Source organism: Dicentrarchus labrax, unplaced genomic scaffold (assembly GCF_905237075.1).
Source record: "Dicentrarchus labrax unplaced genomic scaffold, dlabrax2021, whole genome shotgun sequence".
Taxonomy (NCBI): domain Eukaryota; kingdom Metazoa; phylum Chordata; class Actinopteri; family Moronidae; genus Dicentrarchus; species Dicentrarchus labrax.
This window is the reverse complement of record NW_026136720.1, coordinates 31,721,250-31,743,063: the sequence shown is the minus strand read 5'-3', so window position 1 is coordinate 31,743,063 and position 21,814 is coordinate 31,721,250. Positions and strand designations below refer to the sequence as shown.

General features: G+C 40.7%; 1 protein-coding gene across 4 annotated transcripts in view; it reads left to right on the top strand.

Annotated features, from left to right (window-relative positions):
- Positions 1–21,814, top strand: part of cpne2 (copine II) — a 247,181-nt gene that overhangs the window by 190,554 nt on the left and 34,813 nt on the right. For 2 of the 4 annotated variants that reach the window (XM_051382686.1, XM_051382684.1), the window contains exons 3-6: positions 18,517–18,588; positions 19,184–19,267; positions 19,520–19,609; positions 20,029–20,127. In XM_051382686.1, coding sequence (XP_051238646.1) covers positions 19,247–19,267; positions 19,520–19,609; positions 20,029–20,127 — 210 coding nt within the window. In that variant the 5' untranslated portion in view covers positions 18,517–18,588; positions 19,184–19,246. Of the gene's footprint in view, positions 1–3,432; positions 3,704–7,170; positions 7,372–17,271; positions 17,452–18,065; positions 18,141–18,516; positions 18,589–19,183; positions 19,268–19,519; positions 19,610–20,028; positions 20,128–21,814 lie in introns of those variants that run through there. The other 2 variants (XM_051382683.1, XM_051382685.1) reach the window with 2 other exon arrangements.

Here is a 21,814-nt window from a genome sequence, read left to right as displayed (position 1 = left end):
TCAGAGGGCGATAAAATGTACTTTTTACTTGACTATATTTATGTGACAGTCATACACTGTAAGAAATGATTCTGTGGTCATGTAGATTTGAATTAATGTATTAGGTAAAATATATTCAATATGATTGTGTTTTTGATTTTGAGGCAAATATTTAATTAAATTTCAAATAAAAATGTTTTGAATAAAATCCACCCATTGTAGTTAAATAAAACATAAGCATTATATTTATCTTATCCCAAATAGAGAGAATATTGAGTGAATTCAAATTAATGTAATCAGGCAAATTTTAATTGAAAAGCACTTCCTGTCAAAGTGCGCCTTTTTTAAAATGCAGCAGGCTATCATCTAGCCACAGGACATTGGAAGAGAGTACAGACAGTGAATGTTCGTCTTCTTCCACATTGCTCATCTTGCAAAATGTAACTGGTTGACTAAGGTAAGAAAACTTAATTTGTTATCACTGGGCTAGTAAGAAGAAGTCATGTATTGGTATATGAAAACATTTTAGTAACAGAAAACTGTTTCATATCTGATTAGCGGTGTTTAGTTTGATAGTTGGAGTTAACTGGTGATGAATGGCTTGTTAACTAGTCATTTAAGTTACATTTTTACCGAAATAAGTCCACATTTACCCACAAAATAGTTGCCGAATCAAACAGTGGCCCCTACCGTTACTTTATTCTTTAAAATATCATCATGTTGCTCGTCCTGAAGGCTTATTTCAATTTGTGTATTTTTATTGGGGAGTTCTGCATGACTTCAGGCTTAGTGGCTGTACTTCTGTGCTTTCGGCGCCTTCAGCGGACATGATATGGTTTTTCCACAAAATAAGTTAAATTATATCATTAAAATCCTTAAAATGACATCAACTCCTTTTCCCTTATTAAAAAATCCAGGATCTATAAATATGTCAATATTTTGCATGAATTCATTTAATTTTCATCTGTAGAAATGTGAAACTGAAAGGCACTTCTCATATCGAAAACTCTGTGTTCCAAGGTGCCGCCAAATGAGATGGCAGTGTAAAGTCTGTGGATTCAGAGCGACAACAACGGGTGATCTTCTGCAGCATTACAGACTACAGCACAGGACGTTTGAGATTGGAAATTCGGTACCTTGTCTTGATTATGATTGTCCATGCTCCTTTAAAACATTAAGTGCCCTCCGCACACATTTGTCACTGAGAACTTGGAGGAACTTGAACAGGCCATTACTGTGACCCCAAAGCCTGGAGCTTCTACAAGCAACAGCCCAAAGAACATTGGAATCGTCATAGAGGGCGTTGAAGTCATCACAGGACTTGGAGATATTGCAAGGGCTTGCTCTGTCCTCCTCGGCTTGACCTACGCGCTGAATCTCGATTATCCCAGACAGCTGAAGTACACCTTTTGAGGTATTCCAAAAACTTTTCTTGGAACTGGATGATTCAAAGCTGTCAAACAAAGTCCAGTCCCTCAAGAGCAAACTTCTGGCTTGAAATGAGACTGTAGTTGCAGTGCAAACTTTTGTGCTACACAATGTCCAGCTTCCACAGAGCTTGAGAACTGCGCATTTGAAAGTGCTATGTTTGTAAGTGAGCACTGATTTGTCCCACGAATGTCAGTGACATTTCTATTGTGGTTAGTTCAAAGTATGAAATGTTTTTTATTCCGTACAAATTACACTTTTCTGCTTTTGTTTTGGTACATGCACATCTGGAGGATTTTTCTTTAAGATCATTATTGATCCAATTTAGTGGCTAAGTGAGGTGAGAAAGCATGGAAACACATGTTTATGGACACATCACCATTCTGTAATGGCATTTATTTTTGTTTTTACAAAATAGTTTGAAGTCAGCGTTCTGTCCTTTTCAAATGTCTGGTTTGAAATGCAAGATCCAACTTCTGGCTTGAAATGAGACTGTGGTTGCGGTGTACACTGATGTGCTACAATGTGTCGAAAGCACAAAAGTGAATTGTTAATAAAATTCTTATTTGAGTATTTGTTATAGACTAGTTATTCCTAAGAAAGAAGAATATTTAGATTTAAGTCATTGCATTGATTAAATTCAAATCAATGTGAAGATTCATGTAGATGATTATTACTCAATTATGTATCATTGATATGTAGAATTAAATTATTTTTTTATTAGTACTATTTACACATTAAGGAGTTTATTTTTTTCAAATCAACTCAATATTTTTGTTTAGGTTATAATTAATTCTGTACTGTTTTCTATTCAAATCTACTCATATTAAATGGATAACTTTTAAGGGTCTCATTTAATTAATATTTACTCAATACCAAACATTGTGAAATGTAATTTAATAATATTGGTTGTAATCTGTTGCCTCATTTTTATTGAGTAGATATGGTGTATCTTTTCTTACAGTGTAGTCACTAGTTAAATTTAGGTTAGGATTTTACATACAACAAATGTAATAGACAGTATAACGCAGTTTCACCTCCACCAACATGAAACATGAACATATTATTATATTAATTTAATATAATGTAATATAATGGAGGGATCATTCTCGGTGGTGTAGTGCTCCCTGGAGAAGTCGGTATATTCTTAATTTTTCCCGGGCAATTCTTTTAAAGCAGCCCGTCCAGCAAAGGAAAAATAGCCTTGACAAGTAATTATGCTCTTGCATAATTAGCTCACCCAAAAATAGGCCAGTAGTATTTGCACATTGTCACTTATCTTCTGCTGCTTGACTTCAGAGAGTAAGAATCATTATGAAGTTAAGATGAGACACTGAAGAGGTGCAGATTTTACAGTCAATACTGGCCCACAGACTGTAGGGGGAGAGTGAAGTGTTCATTACCCTAACCTCAAACCTAACCCTTGACCACTCATGAAAACTGGACACTATGTCTTACCTTCGCCATCCTAGGGGGACAAAAATCAGCTCACAGAACACAGAAACATTTAGAAATGGGTTTACCTATTGTGGACTGAAATATAACTTGGTATATTCTGTATACCTCTGTCTGCTGTATAATGAGTCGTACTTGTGAGATTTGTTACTTTAAGTACATTTTGATTTTAAAACTACCAGGCCTACTCATTACTCAAGTAAAATATCTAAATGCTTCGTCCACCTCTGGTAGTGTAACTGTAATGTGTTGTAAAGTGGTGCACAAGGGTCGTGATACCTGTATTTACCACAAGGGAGTGCCAGGGGAACAACATATATCTCATACTGGATTTTAACATATTAATATTACAGAAACAGGATACTGTAATTTAGAGAATGCTCATCATTTAAAAAACACACCATGAGGTAGGAGAGTCACATAAAGTATGTGTGAGTTTGAGTGTCAAGTCCTGTTAGGAAAACAATATCTGGCTGTACTTAAAATAAATAAATAAATAAACACTTCACTCGGAAGCGCTTTGCGTCCGCTTGACAGCGAGGCTTTTATTTTGTACGTGAGCCCGCGGCACTTCCGGTCGTAGGCTAGTGCCGTTAGCTTGACTGAGCTCCGTCCATCAGCGGCGCTGAGCAGAGACAACAGAGTCCAGGTGGCTACGAGGATGATTTATGTTCATACACTGTTGCGCCTCTCAGGATACTCGGGATAAAAATGTCAATAGCAACTTCAGTTTCCACGCTTTGGTAGAAGAAGAGCTTCGGGGGGGGGGGGGGGAGTTTGTTTTTCGCAGTAATTAAAGAAATTATCAACTGGAAAGAGAAGTTGGACGTCGTTCACTGAGGTGAGTGTGGCACCAGCTTTTACATGTTGTTCCTCTCTGGTGTTCCTGTGTGGAGGTGTAACAGTTGTGTGCTGTTTGACGGATCCTGAGCTCAGTGGTCTGAATGACAGTCCGGCTGAAGCGTGCTGTCAGTGTGCTGGTGACAGAGGTTAAATCCAGAAAAAGGAAGGATGCTGGGAGGATGTGGCATTTTGCTGAACACCTTGCATGCCGGGCGTGTATCAAAGGGAAACACACAGAAGTGCGTCTGTGTGTGAAAGAGAGAGTTGCTGTTTTACTGTTTGGACCTGTTATCTATGTTCACTCCAGCTAACCTGGAACCAAATCTCTTAATGATGGCTGTTTACACTCAGGCTCTTCTATTAGCCACTTTGGCACGAATATGGCAGACAGGACATGTAATTAGACTGAATGAGTGTGTGCTGAGCTCTCTCTGCTATTAACAAGTATGAAACAGCCTCCATGCTGTTTTGCTCGTCAGTCAGTCACACTTAACCTGCCCTCTCTGTCAGGGGTTTTTTCTGCTCTGCACCTCCTGCAGAGAGGTGACTCAGGTGTGGATGTGCACTGTGACTGGGTGTGAACGTCTTCAGCAGGGTCAGTGCCACCAGAGACCTGCTGCCATAATGTAGTTTTGGATCATCCTGCTGTATAGTCCCTCCTGTAATGCACTCAGACATGCAGTAGTGTGCTACACACAATGGGCAAATGTTCTTTATATAATGGCACTTCATAAGGGAGGTGATGTGGTTTTAATAGCAGGTCCAGGGTTTTTCTTTTTGCAGCTGCAGTAAATATTCTCCTGCTGAGATGGTACAGCAGGTTATGGCATCAGCAGCTTTTGTATTACCGCTGGAAGACATTCAAATCTTTTTTTTTTTATTGCACGCAGCTTGAAAGTTGGGTAACATCCCTTGTTTTTGGGCCGACTTAATCAAACCAACAAATGATGGAATGAAAACACAACATTGCCACACAAACATACAGCACACACCACTTGAGCAGCAGAAATATAGTTTTTATCTCCTGATATCAGCCCTTAAAATCATTCTTAGCAATTCTACAGGATATCCTGCTTTAACTCTGCCCTAGTGCATTGCAACATCACGTATGAATTGTGTGAGAACTGTCTGTTGATGGTAGCTTTTAATTTTTATGAGCGCATCCCGGGACAAAAGGCAGTAAACGTTCCTTACTTCATCCATTCATCACCCACAAACAATGAGTGAAAGTGTTACAGCCAGTCAAAACAAGCTTTTCATTGCCTGTGAATGGCTGAGTAAATGAATGACAATATTACACTGGTATTTTCAGTACATCACCACTACCAGAGTGACATCACAGGAGCAGAACGGGAGGAGCACGCTGGTTATGACACATTAGTATCTTAGCAACAGACAGCATCCTTTTAGCTTGCCGCTCGGAGAACAAAACCACCTTTATGAGGTGATGTGCTGTTGATTTGTCCCTAAAGATTCTCATAAATTATTTCAAATATGACACAAGTTGTAACATGTTAACAGCTTGTCCGCACACGTTTCTTCTTTCACACTCAAAAAGTGTTTCAGGATATATGTGTCTTCTCTTAGTATCAATTTCCACTCCTCGCCTCAGGCCTTTCCATTTTGGAGGTTCTGTGATGTCTTTGATCTTGGCTCAGGGCACTGTGTGTGTGTGGTCTTCATAATGTTTAATAGTGGATACTGTTAGGGTTTCCAGAGGGCATCCATGACCTACACTGGGGTCATCCCGCATTACAAAGGCGTCACACTCTGTGTGGGTGTGTTTACATGTGTGTTTAATTCTTCCTCAGTGGGTATTTCTAAGTCTTTAGGGCAGTAAAACCACAGGAAATATTGTAATTGTGATTTATTGATTTTTGTGCTTTTTTTTATCATATTTCTGAGAAAAGTAAACATTAAAATGTCAACAAATTTTAGACTCATCTGCAGCTATATTTTGTGATATTCTTCCTCTTTAAACCACTGATTTCTATGTGGAAACACACACAGACGCGGACACCCTTGTTAGCATCTTATTTTCTCTCCGCAGTGGTGTTTCCAGTAATTTATGATTTTGTCGGCTGTCAGTGTAAGGCACACATAACACGCACTTGCTCCTGTAAAGTGTTAGTTACGTAAGACCCCTAACGAGTAACTGTGTGTTATCCTGGACACCAGCCATCACCGTGTGTGTAACAACAACCTACAGTACACTTCATTTCACACAGATCGTGTTAGGTGAACCTTTCAAATTTAAACTGCATTAGAGGGATGTGTGTGTTCATTCATTGTCATTACGTCACTGGTTGACAGATCCCTGACCACAGGTTACAAAAACATCTTGTGACATATTTTATTTTTTATACTGTTGAATAATGATTATATTCTCGATTAATTGATTAGTTGTTTGGTCCATAAAATGTAAAGAAAATGGTGAAAAATGTATATCTCTGTTTCTCAAAGACCAGGGTGATGTCCTTAAATGTCCATTTGAAATCAGAGAATTTGGACATTTATTCATAAAGAATGACTCAGAATGATTAATTGATTATTCAGATAGTTGGCAATAACTTAATAGTTGACAGCGAATCAGTTATTTGACTTGTTGCAGCCTTTTCTATGTAGGACGTAGTCTGCTGATTTTGGATACTATGACTAATTGAATCCCACTCGCGTTGGTATTTGATGACCTGGGAATGTGAAGTGTGTAGGAGAAACTACGGTGGCTGTGTGAGAAAATGGCCCTATCTAGAGCCAGTGTTGGGTTTGTCTGTTCTGGACTACTGTAGAAACATAGTGGTTCAACATGGCGGTCTCCGTGGAAATATTTTCATAACTGTCTAATCACTTATGAAAATAACTAATTCAGTTGTTTTTCAAGAAAAAAATCCAAACATTTGATGGTCCCCGGTTCTCACATGTGAGAATTTGTAACCTTTCTTGGTCTAATTTATGATTTTGACTGATGGACTGTTGGTCAGACAAAAGACGCTGAGTTGGGCATTTTTGATTTTTCACTGTTCTGATGCTTCATAGACAAACCACTGCAGCCCGAGTCCAATATTAGGACCAAATACCTGCAAAGGTAATGCCATTCCCATCAGCCTCTGCTGTACTTTGTGTGTAGTGCTGCCAATTAGCTAATATCAGCATTCTAACACACTAAACAAATATAGTAAACATACATTGAACCTGCTGTTAGCATACTTAAGCACTTAGCTCAAAGCACCACAGTACTACTACTACTATGGTTGATGTAGACTCTTACTCTGGTTTTTTAAACATCTGCATTCATGTATTGATCATATTCACACAATAACCCTTGTTTATCTTGGCTAGTATGTTTTGTTGTCTGTTCCAAGCAGTGTTAAGAAGTAGTCCAAACATTAACAATGATACAATGGTACCCGTGTTGGATGATGTGTATGAAACTAATGTCATTTCTCTGTGTTTTCTTTCCTGCAGGGTAATTAGTTGTAACCTCGGACCATGGCCTACACTCTAGGCTCGGCCAATGAGGGCCAGACGCGCAGCGTCGCACCTCAGCACTGCGTCACTCGGGTGGAGTTGTCCGTCACCGCAGCCAACCTGCTGGACCGAGATGTAGCCTCCAAGTCCGACCCCTTCTGTGTTCTCTTCCATGAAGTGGATGGAAACTGGGTGGAGGTAAGGATGGAGGGATGATGGGATAGAAGAAAAAGCTGGTAGAAGGAGAGAGAGAGGTGGAGGAGGAGATACTAGCAAAGGGAATAGGAGTGAAGAAGAGGGATGTTTTGTCTTCATTAAACAGGTGGAAAATGGAGAGAAATCAGCAGAGGATGAAAATGGCAGATTGGGGAGAAAAGGCTGAACAGAGAGATAATGCATTAGTGGTCGGATCATAAGGAGTCAGAGCCCATTTCTGGTGCTTCTCCATGCTGTGTATTTCAACTCCAGAGAAGTGAAGGGGATGAAAGGGAGGCATAAATAAAGAGACTGAGGAGAGGATGGAAGATTTTAGTTAAGTGTTAGAAGTGCTTTCAAGGTCACGTCCACCGTGCTGTCTCTTTCAGCGAGAGAAAGACGAAGAAAAAGGATTCTGTTTGTTGTCTTACTTTGCAGACAGTATATGTTATGAACCAGATCCAAACTCATGATGTCTTGACCATCTGGCATGAGCCCTGACGTGCTGTTCCTAGTAGGATGTTGCAAAATGTGTGAGCTTCCATTGTTGGACTGGCTCTTTAGACTTGGTTAAAGCAGTATTAGGCCTACCCAGTTAGTAAAATAGGGTTTTTCAAGTAGGCCTACTTATTACTGACATTAAAATTAAAGCTAGACTGATAAATTGCCAGATATTAGCTTATTGCAGATATATCACATTGGTGTATATGTCGGCCAAGAAATGCTGAACAAGGTTTAAGGTCATTTAGAAACAGTGTCACTATTACATGCTGTAGTTCATCCACCAGAGAGTAACTGTAAGACTTAGTATGTATGTAATCTAAGGGATCTGTATCAGCATTTTTCATGTTATGTGTTTATGTTGTAAAAGAATACAGCTGAGATATTGTTAATGGATTCTCAAGTACTAATCAGGCTGTGATTGAAATATCAGGCACTTCCACTATATCTCATCACTTACAACCTTTGATTAGGCAGAGGGAACGTTCGGATGGAGAAGCAGGTTGAGAAGATATGACATAGATAAAACAGAAAACCCTGACAGAGTTCCTAGAGGTGGAAATCCAGTAATAGAGGGCACATTTGAAGATACTGATTTTAGACTTTACCGGTTGTGGTTTAAAAGTTAATAAAAAACGCTTTTTATTATTATGGCTTTGCTTTGCAGAAGCTCAGATCAAGAAGAAAATGTTTCGTGTACAGTTCAACCTTGGTGAACTTTAACATGTGAATTAGGCCGCTGACAGCAACAGCAAGCCATCTTGACAGTGTTGACCTTTCAGGGTACGGAGAGCTAGAGAGTCCAAAATTGTTTTCCTTTTTTTTTGTTGAACCTCCTCTGTCACAGTCAAAACTGTTCCACAAATAAGCAGTGGATTGCAGGCCATTATGAGACAGGAGTCAATGGCACAAATACAACTTTTGAATAAACTATGAGAACTTGTTGTCCCGTTAGCGACTGAGCTAAGCTATAGATAACTGACTGTTAGCGAGCATGTTAGGTCGGAGAGCTTTATTCTCTTGTTTATTTCTCATGGTTGATTCTCACATTAGCTATAGTTTGGTATGTTGAGATAAGCCACATTACGTTCGCGCTGCAGCTGGATATACTTGGCTGTTTTAGCCTTGTGATAGACTAACAACCTATCAAGGGGTTTATCCCACCTTTTGCCCAGTGTGTGCTGGGACAGGCTCCAGTCCCCGACAACCCATAAACTGGAATAGGAGAAGATCAAAATCAGGATTTGTTGGGAACTGATACTTGACTATAGATTTGTTTGCCTGGCTTTAATCGCATACATAAATATGTGATGTCAGTGTATGTATGATGTACGGTGTAGACTAAAACACAAGTTGAAGATGCTGAAGAGGAACATGGTGATGAAGTTTTGGTGTGTGTAGGCAGCTGCTTTAAGGCTTTTTCGCAGCGAACAGCTGGTCTACAGGGCAAACTGGCTTTGGTGGATGTGTGTTTGTGTTTTTGTGTGCGTGTGTGTGTGCGTGTGTGTCAGTGTGTGTGTGTGTGTAGGCGAGTGCCTCGGGTTGTAGCTAGCTGTCGGTCAGCAGGGCATGTGGCTCCGATGTGAAATTGCCAACGGTCACTATGGCAACGGGAAGGGAAACAAAAGCTTAGTGCTCCTGGAGTGAGGGAACGATGGAGGAGGCGAAATGAGGCCCAAACCTTTTCTCGGATATTATCCACAGCTCGCTGTTTCTCTCACACCCTGGCTTTCTCACTTTCTCTGATCCCCTCCTGCTAGCTTTGTTTTCTCTGTCCTCCGATTGTCTTTCTCATCTCTGTCACCAGCCTTCCCCTCTCTGTCTCTCTCTGTCTCGCTGTCTGTCTGTCTGTCTGTCTGTCTGTCTGTCTGCCTGCCTTGTGAGATAGAGGTGTGAGAAGCAGCTGGGTTCATTGGGGGAAAGGGAGAGAGACGGTAAGAGAGGGTAAGAGTGTGAGAGCAAGGAGGTGTGAGAGAGGGAGATGAGAAAAGGGTGCAGGGAAAGAGAGGGTGAGGGGGAAATTAGTGAGAGAAAGAGAAGAAAGAGAAGAAAAAGACAGGTGAGAATGTGAATGAGCGACAGAAGTAGAAGTGAGACAGGGCAAGAGGTGAATGAAAGAGAAATGATGGAAAAATATGATAGCAGCTAAACCTGGTGTTAGAGAGGCTTTAAAGAACATGATAAGACTACAGGAATATGGATCTCAGCTAGGTAAATGACGTGGCACCCAGTTAGCTGACTACTTGGGCTATTTCCTAAATTCCTTTGATTTTTCTTTTTTCCCTCCGATCTCCAAATCCTCATACTAATCTCAACACGTGTTATGGACACAGATATACGCCTGTAACACTGCAAGTGAGAACTCACATTCAACGTGATTTTTTTACCACGTACAGTGGGGATGCCAAAATCTGTGGTGTTTAAAATCCCATCTTTAGCTGTGTAATACTGTGAAGTGCAGTCTTATGTAGCCTTCATCATGTAGCATAATTTGCAGAATCATTTTTTGTGATGGTGAACCATTCTTTCAATGACATTTCTGCTCTAATAAATAGAGCATCTCAGGAAAGTTAGCTGAATAACAAAGTCCTTCACCAAAACTATTTTCAGAAACATGGTGTGTGTCTCTTTTGTTGTGTTACTGTTTGGTTTACAAATTATTAGACTACAAATCAATTCAAATATCGACATAAAAGTGAATGCAGGATAAGTAAAGCTACTGTAATAAATCTGTGTTAACAATTTGACAAACCAACAGATTGTTTTCACTCTATTCTACTGCTTCTCTCAGCTCTGTGGAGCATTTTAGCAATTATGTGTTTGTTTGGGTGCTGCAGGTTCAGGTTTGTCCAAGTGATTCCTTTTAACTGCAACTTTTCTGATGTCTTTGAAACCACTTGGGTTCAAATTAATTTTCCAAAGATGGATTCTGTAATTTTAAGTAGCCTGGTCCTTAAGGCGATGTTGTATGTTCAAGGGTTTGTTTCTCTTATATGGTTTCACATCATGATGGTGATGAGGTGGGTCAAGGTTTATGGGCGGGTCCTCAATACTGTGTCTCTAACCTCGATGACTACTGTGCAGACTCTGGGATATTTTGGCTTCATTTTTGTACTGTGGGAGGAAGTGGGGACATGTCATTGCCCTGTAGTAAGCTATTGTTTACTGCTGTTGATATTGTTATTATTGTACCATTTGTATCTCAGAGGAAATACTCTGATAGTAAACATTGACATATAAAAAAGAGGGCAAAAAGATGAAGTGCCACAAGGGTCTGATTCATTTCTAGAGCCAGTCAGGTTCAAATCCACAGTGGCACAAATATGAGAAATGCACTTCAGCCTGCCAGGCTGCCATGATGTCCCGGTAATGTCAGTTTTTAAGTTTAAAGTGCAACCATTCTTCTCTGCTGTTTCACTGTTAGCAAGATGAAGTGAAAATCCTTTTCCCTCTGAAATTGGTGTGCAGCCTGTCTCTTCTCAGGTCTTTAGCAATTACGGTGTTTACAGTCAGAGAAATGTAAGTTATTTTGAATAAAAGCATTAATAATGGAATGTAAAAGGTAAATTTTATAGAGGTGCCTTAATGTCTATACAGCTATACTCAAAGTGAAAACACTGAATCATCTCAAACAACAGCGGAGCTTTTTCAGAACAAAGTGTTATGTATTTCCCCATCTGACCCAGTGCAAACAGTCTAGCTGAGAGGGAAATAAAAATGTACTACATTAAAATAGGACTCCTGATTGGACAGTCTAACTTTACATTAATACGTATGTGTGAGAGAACTATGGACTGTAAAACTATATATATATATTATGTTGCTAAACCTAAGTGCCTTCAATAAAAGTAAGGGAGAAAAAAGCCTTAGAGCTTGTAAAGCGGCAGTGTGAGGCTGTACTGCTAATATGCTGATGTTTAGCATGTAAAATGTGAGAATGGCATTAGTGTTGCAGGCATTTGGTCATAAACTAAAGTACAGAATTGGGCTAATTAAAATGAGCCTAACAGGTGTTTGACAAATGTACAAATTAATGCAGATATTTAGATGATGAAAAAAAATCCCCCCTCTCCCTAAATAAATAATCTAAAACAATATTAATACATTTTTGTTATAAAATATTTTATTTGTAGTGAGTGATTTTCAGATACTCAGTGACACTTTACATAACACAGTCTGTACTGTCAGAGGCTGTACTTAAGCACAGTGGTGCTTTCAGCTAGCTAATGCTAATGTCAGCATGCTAACATGCTCTCAGTCATACTAATATGCTGGTGTTAAGCATCAGCATATTAGCATTGTCATTAGCATATGTTATACCTAATTAACCCTCTTAGATTAATAGGTATACCATGTATAATATGTTAGTGTACTAACATTTGGTGATTAGCAAATAACAATGCTGAGAATGATGGGAATGTCATTAGTGTTGCAGGTATTTGGTCCTAAATCAAATTTTTGGACAAAGTAAAAACGTCAAGTGACATCCTCTTGTGACTACAAATGTCAGTACAAAATGCTATGGTGATCGATCTGTAGTTTTTGAGGTATTTTTGGCAGGACCAACATGGTGGACCAATCAGTCAACTCAGTGTAGGCGCTGTGGTGGGGCATTCGAGGGCCGTGCCCCCCCTAGCGGTCATTGATGCCCCTCCTACCACAGGCCATGGCGTGGCCCAAAAAAATATCCCTTTTAGTTATTCTTTTAATATTAAATGTGCAAACTGTAACTTAAATGAAATAAAATGAAATGAACGGGGAAAATGCATAATTTTGGTTGTTCATGCATAGCACGTTACTAGGCTTGGTCATCATTGGTCAATGCTTATTGGTCGCTGAGTAAACTTGTTACATTTGATTTGCAGCACGCAGAATCCATTTCAAGTTGTTGGTTTGAATCGAAAAGAACAGTTTGTCCGTCTATATCATAGACAGTTAGCGGCTAACTGTTAGCCTAATTATCCTCCTCAGCCTCTTCCATCAGCAGACTCTGACACTCCGGCCACCACCACCAGTACCACGGTCTCTGAGAGCCGAGCTGGCCCTTCTGCTAATGCTAGCTCCGGACAACCGCCAACGGACTTAACTAGCGCAGCCATAGAGCAATGATCTACAAGCCCTCCAAGCCAGCGGACAGCGGTTGATGATCTCAGGACTGACAGGCCTGTCCAAATTGTGTTAAAACAGTATCCTGTAACTGTTTATAATGGTAAGGGGCGATCATTTGTTGATAAATGGTCTCACAACAGAGAGTGGTTGGAGTACAGTGTCAAGGCAGACACAGCATTTTGTTTTTGCTGTCGGATGTTCAGCTTCACTAGAAAATCTGGAACATTGGATGCCTTCGCGACTGTGGGCTATCATAACTGGAAACACGCTATGGCCAAAGACCGTGGATTTCATAAACATGAAACTTCGAAGGACCACATGTCTTGCTATGCAATGTGGAAGGAGAGGGAGATGCGTCTCAATACAGGGAATGAGGTATCAACCCTTGTCAATGCAGATCAACTAAGGAAAAACCGGTATTATTTGTCCTCACTAATAGATGTTGTTGGGTTCTTGGTTGAAAACCACTTGCCGCTACGGGGGAAGATTGACGCTTTTGATGACATGTCGGAGGGGGGGTCTGGACTTTTCCTTTCCATGCTTTATGACACCATCCAAAAGGATCCTGAATTGGCTAATGTGGTGAAGACAATCCCTCGCAATGCCACTTACATCTGTTATGATATGCAAAATGAACTTATAAGAACACTCAGTAATGTGGTGACAGAGGCTATAGTGGAGGAAGTTGGTGACTCCTATTACACTTTGAAAGTTGATGGGACGCGTGACCCCACTGGATGTGAAAATATATCGATTGTGCTTCGATTTGTGAATGAGTCTTACGAAGTTACAGAGTGTCTAATATGCATCGCTATGGCTCAGAAAGGTGACGCACAGACATTAACTGACACCGTTCTGACTGAGCTGAACATGGGAGGCCCCTGAACTTGGGAGGCCCCTGGGCTTCAGCCCAGGTAAGCCCGTGCATTAAAGCGGCCTTGTATGATGGAGCTACGCTTATGTCTGGAAAACGTGGTGGTGTTCAGAAAATTCTACAGGAGAGACTTGGACGTGAGATACCATATGTGCACTGCCTCAACCATCAGTTGCATTTGGTTGTGGTTCATGCCATGTCTGCAGACACTGCACTTTTGGAGTTTTTTGAGGTGTGCAATTCCCTCTACAAATTCTGTAGGAAGCCAACGTTTGCTATGCATTATAAAGGTGCACATTTTAAACGTCTTCTGGAGCAGAGATGGACAGGGCATCTTGCCACTGTCTCAGTCATTTACTGACATAAAATCGATTCTGACCGATGCTGACACTGTGCTGAACTATGGCGCAGAGACGAGAATGGAAGCTACAGGCCTGCTGTGCGAGGTATCTGAGCCAAGTTTCATGTTCCTTGCCAACTTAACAAGCTTCTCAAGAGGGAGGACACTGACTTGTTGACAGGTTTAAGTGTTGTGGCGAGTGCAACAGGATGTGTTAAAAAACTCTGTTGTGATGAAGAGTTTAATCAGGTGCTGGATACTGCCACGCCCACCAGCGAGTCACTGAGACCCGGGCCCAAACAGAGACGCATAGAGAGCACACGGATGGATGGTTACATCGTTATAGGGCCTAAAGGAGGACACAGAGGTGATTGTAGTACAACACTATTGATTCGGTGGTTGGGGAACTGGAGCGTAGATTCAGTGAGCGCAACTCACAACTGGCAAATGCACTTGCAGCACTAAATCCAGAGGCCGATAACTTCCTTGATGTGAAAGCTGTGAAGCATATTCTCACCTGTCACAATCGATTATAATAGACACTGAGTTTGAAGTTGCTAAAGAGTTTTTAATGTCACAAAAGCAAGCAATGGAGGGAGACTGGACCATACAGCACATCATCTCAATGTACCACAACCATCTGATTGCCATGCCCAGTGTGCTAACTGCTTTCAAACATGCACTGACATTTGGCGCATCCACAGGAATGTGTGAGAATTCATTCTCCACTCTGAAAAATAATTTTTCGGAACACAGACGCACAATGCTTCACGAGAGAAAGGCCAGGTTGGTGCAGCTTGCACTCGAGAAAGACTTGACACGCAAATGCACAAGCGAATGGAAGGACACAGTACTTAGACGGTTCAGCAGCAACACTCATCGCCTGCAACTCTTCTGAGGGTAAGTCGTTTGTTCATTTCACTTATAGAAGCCAGACCTGGCTTTTATGATAAGGCCTACTAAGCAGGTGAATTGTTGATGAATGTTTGCTGGGTCTATCTGCATTTGTGTTTTATACTTGGCTGCCTGTAAGATATATGGGCTTGCGTGGCTTGTCCAACAGGCTACTTGCTGCCCGAATGCGTGCCTCAGTATGTGCTTATGTCAGCGGCCCTGTCCTGTTACTTATATGTTGTCCAGAGGTGTTTTTGATGATGGTGGAGGCTGTTGTCTAATGTTTATAACCAGTGGTAGGCCTACCTAATGGTTTTCTGGAAGTGCATAAACTGTTGAGAGGTGGAAAACTATTTCTGACATGTCAGAGGTGGGTAAATTGCATTTATTTGCATTTAGCTTCCATGACAGCCCTCCGCTGTGTGTCATCTGAGTGATCCTCCGTCCTTGCTGGGGTAGAGAGAGGGCATAACTTTACCCCACCCCTTTCTGCCTTTTATTATCGTCTTTGTGTGTGTGACTGCGTAAACTGTGTGCATAGGGCTACCGCATAGCCTCGACTAAGGGACATGATATGGAAATTAACAACAACAAGAATAAACGAAATTTGCAAATAATAATTAATAATAATCAACAAAAAAAAAACGTGTTTCGTTTTTTATAACATTTCTGCTGTGTTAGACTATGATGTCACCACTGCGTCAAAATATTTCTCAAACGGCAGTGCCCCCCTGCCGATGACCCAATGCCCCTCCAGTAGATCTGCTCTGGTGCCGACTCTGAGTCAACTGCTTTGTTTAGTGCCTGGTAATGAGCAGAAGGACAGGTGTAATTTAGTGTCAGGGTGCTGACATTTAATGGCCACCATCTCCGGTGTATCAGTCCAATGACCATTCAAAAACGCCTTTAATATTCACTCAAATTCAAAAGTGGCGTATAGTGACCTAGTCTAATGGTGGATAAACACACTATGCAGTGTGTTTTGTGTGAGTCACACTGGAGAGTAGCATGGCCAGTGAGTTTTAGTCATCCAACAACCTGGTTTCAAGGACCCAGAGCAAATAACATGACTCTCACAGTGCTCTTACAGACACCCACGCTCTCTGATCTGTCTGTGTGATGTACCAGCTATTTTTTGGGGAGATGAGAACTCATCACTTGTAAACCTCAAAGCTGGATTGACTTGCAAAAAGTAGTTGAGAATGAGGAAAATGAAGTTAAAGTGTTCAAATGTTAACAATCTATAATAATCAAGCGTGAATGCAATGGACGTGAGGGGTCACTCATAGTGCTGTAATCAAAGTGAGACAACTCTGCAGCTTTACTGAGCCTCTTGGCCCCTTTTAAAACTTTGTTTTGATTTTACGGTACATTTACCATTTGGGTCAGTCTCTCAATAGTGTACTCTCACCAAACCCTGACTGAGCTTAAAAGCTCTGAAACCCAGTGAACATTACCTGCCCAGTACCAGTGGTAGACAGGCAAAGTTGGCAATTAGTTCTGGAAGAAATGATGCGGAAGTCCCACACATTTATAGCGACATGGCTCTTGGGATGGCTTTTTTATACAGTTGTGATGCTACACGGGATGGTGTTCCTAACTAACTTTTGCATTGCATTGCTCCATTGTTTAATATTTTGCAGTTTACAATAAACAGTTATGGCTCTTGTATTCCATTACTGGTGATAAGTGGTAAGTGCAATCCATGCAGCCAGAGACTAGACTGGGCTCATGCTCAATTAAGTTGGTACAGAAATGAAAGAAGCTGGATGTGGAGGAGTTGAGAGACAAGCCTGCACTGATGCAATCAGAAACCTGCATAATGTGCACATTGTTATGTAAGGTTGTTATGTTTAAATCGAAATAAACTACATACCTACATAATGTTAGAATAATGGATGATATAACTAGGTTACTCTGTTCCATGTAAACACAATATCTTGAACGTGATCACAACCAGAATAAGACTTTCTAGAATTAGTTAAACGCCCAATTCTCGTCTGTGCAGTCCCTGTGCAGGTTGATGTTAAAAGTTAAAACTGTGATCACTGCACACTGCCTTTTCAGTAAACCCTCACTGTTCCACTGGATCTACAGGCACAGCCACAGTCCACTTGAGTCAAATGTGTTTAAATGAATTTTTTGTTTTAAGAGTCTTAATCTCTCCTTGTTTCTTCTCATTTAGCTGGGGCGCACTGAAACAGCTGTGAACAACTTGAACCCGGTGTTTGGAGTGAAGTTTCAGGTGGACTACCACTTTGAGGAGGTTCAGAAGCTTCGCTTTGCCATGTTCGATGAAGACAAGTGTGCCACGCAGCTCTACGAGCACGACTTCTTGGGGGAGTTCATTTGCACACTGGGAGTGGTAGGGAATGATTTCTCCTCTTCAGTCCAAAGTTGGTTCTGTATTAATTTCTGTACTGAGTCTCCAATGTGACTGTGTTCTGGATGAATTAGCACACTCAGTTCTGTGATAATATCATATTGTTGTAAAACAACAAATACCAACACATTCTGACCAGTCATGACTATTGTAACAGTAAGATGTCTAGCTGATGGCAGAGCTGTGTGGGAGAACTGATCTAATTAGCACCACTATGTAAGTAGCAGTCAATGTTTGTCAGACTGCTGTAGAATAACATTTTCTTCCAGCTCTGTCAGTCCTTCATGCTGTATGTTACATTATTCAGCTATTTGGTAAAATGTAGGCGTAAGGTGATCAGAAGCAACAGATGTCAAGCTGCACAACATGACACATTCCCACCTCTGGTGTAGTCAGGAAGTTAAAAGACGCAACGGAGTCGAAGCACTTCCTTGTTGCTCGTTTAACGTGTAAGGTCAACAGTGGAAGAGAAGAAGTTAGCGTGGGAACTGGATAACTACTAAATTAAACTAGAATGATGGGTTCAAACCTATCTTTCTTTTGTGTTTTGTCGTTCTGAAGTGATTCCTGTGTGTCTCTCTTAAATTGTCCGCTAGATTGTGTCCAATAAGAAACTTCACAGACCGTTGATCTTAGCCAATGGGAAGCCAGCAGGCAAAGGATCCATTACGGTAAGAATCAGCACTGTCTTTAAAAGGTTCTCTCTCTCTCTCTCTCTCTCTCTCTCTCTCTGTATACAACCTCTCTTTCTTCCTGCCTCTCATGTTGACACACACACACACACACACACACACACACACTGTACCGTATCATCAGAGGTTGCTGTAGCTTTCCAAGTGGACGCAGTCGCTGTTGTTTACTATAATGGCATGTTTGCTGTTGTTGCTGTTGTTGATGATGATGATGACAGTGATGACGGAGATCTTACAGAGGCGGCTGCTGTTGCTGTGATGACTGCTATTGTTGCTGCTCCTCCTGCTGATGTTGAATGTTAATAGTCACCTGTATTTTTGTTGCAGTTAATGTTGTGCTGTAATATTATTTTAGATAACAGCTCAGGAGCTGTCTGACAACAGAATCATCACTTTGACCCTGAGTGGGCGTAAACTGGATAAGAAGGTAGGCACACACACACACACACACACACACACACACACACACACACACACACACACACTCTCTGGATGCAAATGCAAGCACGCACACACACTCAGAGTGCATACTGCTTTAGGAGGCACAAGCAAAGCCCACACAGACAACATTTACTGTAGATGTTTTCACATCCTTCACCTTTGTCTGCTAACTAATGGGCTGTCAGGCGCACAGATAGTGGGAAATGAAAATCGTGCAATATATGTATTTATTTATAAGAGTTCATTTTCAATCATGGACCTATGGAGTAGCTGCTGCTGAAGAGAAGAATGACAGTGGGTCAGGAACAGCACTGCTTGAATTGTGATTTGAACTAATGCTGATGTGTGCCTGCTGCGCACCCTCTGGTTAAACTACCAGGGTACACACAAAGCGCAGTAATTGCTGGAACTCTTTTAATACAAATGTTAATTAAACAAAATAAAGACTTGCAATTTGATTTACTATAAACATTTGTAGAATTGTGTGTTGCTGTTTGGCTGAGGAGAGGAGAAATTAGGATAAAACAGGATTCTAGCCCCTTCAAAAAGACTTCACAACAAACTGTCTCCATTCTGTGCAGGACTTCTTCGGGAAGTCGGACCCCTACCTGGAGTTTCACAAACAGGGAGAAGACGGCAAATGGATGCTGGTGCACAGGACAGAGGTGAGTCATCGGTGGGGATTAAAAGCACCTACATCTAACTGTCATTATTGTCAACCATGAGCTGTCATTGTCAGCAAAACCAGACCTTACAGAAGGTCATACACTGTAACTGTAACAGTAAGTGTTGGAGGCTGGATGGCACAGATTACAGCCCCACGTTTTAGTTAACTCTACTGTGGCTACAGCTGCATTATATACCTGCTGCTGTGTAATTCAACGATTATGTGCCTATTTCTGTGTCTGTGACTTCAGGTCATTAAGAACACTTTAGATCCAGCATGGAAATCCTTCACTGTACCACTAATTTCTCTGTGCAATGGAGATGTGGACAGAAACATCAAGGTTAGTACTTAAGAGTTTCATATATTACAAAACTGGTGTGGTATGAAATTTGTACATTATTAAATGTGAGCAGTGCAGATTGACAGTGGAAAAATGGACAGAAAGTATCATGTTAATGCACTGGTTAAAAGTGTGTCAAAGTCATTTGATCTTGTTGTTTAGTCATAAAATGCTATGTAATAAATGCAAATCCTTAAAAATGTAACCAATTATAAATTCTTCTTCTCATAAAGGTTATCATTTTCGAATAGAGAATGTTTAGGATGGTCATATGTGCAAGTGTGACAAGCATGGTGAAGTGTAATGAGAGCAAAAATACCAGACAAATAACCACTTGAGTCTCAGAAAGGAAGCTGCACAAGCTGACCATGACACAGAAAACATGATGGCATGATGTGATGTGTTTTACAAAATAACAGGTCCTGTGTTACGACTACGATAATGATGGAGGCCACGACTTCATAGGAGAGTTTCAAACCACGGTTACCAAGATGAGTGAAGCTCAGAACTCAGTGGAGGTAAAACACATTCTGCATAAGTTTAATAAAGTGTTCGTCAATTCAATTTAGTGTTCATATCAGTATGTAACATTAGGTTCTGAACAATCTTTAATTCAGTTAGGGTTTAAGTACAGATTAGAGCTGAACATTTGTACTTACAGTGTAACCCCAGTGCAAAACGCAGGTATCTCACTGGTTCCCATTAGCCTTAGCTCTGCTTTCATTCACATAGCAGGCTTAATATTTGCATTAAGATGATTATACACTAATGAAAACCTACCTGTGAATATTATATCCCATTTCTGCCAGCAAATCCTCCAAAATGTTACACACTGGACCTTTAATATGCAAGCAATATATATTAACATGCTTCTTAGACCCTTAGTGGGGTCAGTATGCTGTTAGTATGATAACATTATTCCATATACTAAGTCTAATGAGACATAATATAGCCCCTACAGTAACCAGTGGAAGATGAGGCAGTCTGACAGCTCAGTGGATTGACTCAGCACCTGCCAAATACAGGTTAAGAGCAGGTTTTTTTTCAGCTCACATGCCACCATGGCTGCTTTTTTTCTTGTAGTGATAAATAAAAGCATTCTCAAGAATAGGGATTATGGATACATGATATATTCCATATTTCTACTGTGTTTACAATTTTAAAGTCTAGACAAAAAGAGTGGCTTGGAGAAATGTTCAGTGACCTGCCACAGTAAAATCTTCATTTCAGACCCTGGTAGACTGTTGAATTGAGATGTCTTGAAACAAAACATAAACCAATCTGATTTTGGTAGTTTATCCACTCAACATTTTCCTTTCCATGTGTGTAATGGGAATTACAGCCTCACTGGGCTGCTAATGTGGTTAAAGACTTTTATTCTTTTTTCCCCTTAACTGCAACAAATATTGGCTTACCTGAATGTTACCAGAGGTTATGAGGAATATGTTTTTGTTAAAGTAAGTGTTAAATAGTTCTACATTCCAACAGCCATTGTTGATATATCAGTCAGTAACTCCTAGTCCCTCCTTTCTGCAGTAAACAGAAAATAAATCTTGTGGTATCCCGTTCCCACTTTATCCAATCAGGAGCGAAACTTTAAACATCTGAGGACCATCCTTATAAAAAAGGAATTCAAAGAATTTTGATCTTTCAAAAAATAAGCACTTTATAAAATTAGCACTTCCTGTTCATTTTTCTTCAAAAAAGGAAGTGGACCATTTCTCCACATTGGTATGTTCAATTGACACCAAGCTTGGGTCCATAGTTCCCCATGTCTTCCTTAGGCATCGTGCACAATTTCAGGCCATCGCCACAAGGTGGCGCTCTTTAAAATGAAGAAGTTTATATCCGCATCGGCACGTGTGATTAAAATGAAACTTGGTAGGATGCTTGCCCATGGCTCCCTGAGGCTCACTAATAAATGTGTCAACAATCTGCCACTAGGTGGCGCTCTGGTGGCATGGTAAATTACTGTGCGGAGACCGTAATAGTTATGAATATGAAATTCACAGGACACGTGTAGACTACTGCCTGTAGCTCACATACCAAAAATCGTGTTTGTCGTTTTTGTAACCCTACAGGATTTTAAAAAAGCAGCCCCGGTGCCACGTTTCACCGATATGTATGAAAGTCGGTAGGCACATGTAACGTGCCGAGACGTAAAAAAAGCCTCTTGGACCCATACCCCAAACCACATGGGAAGTC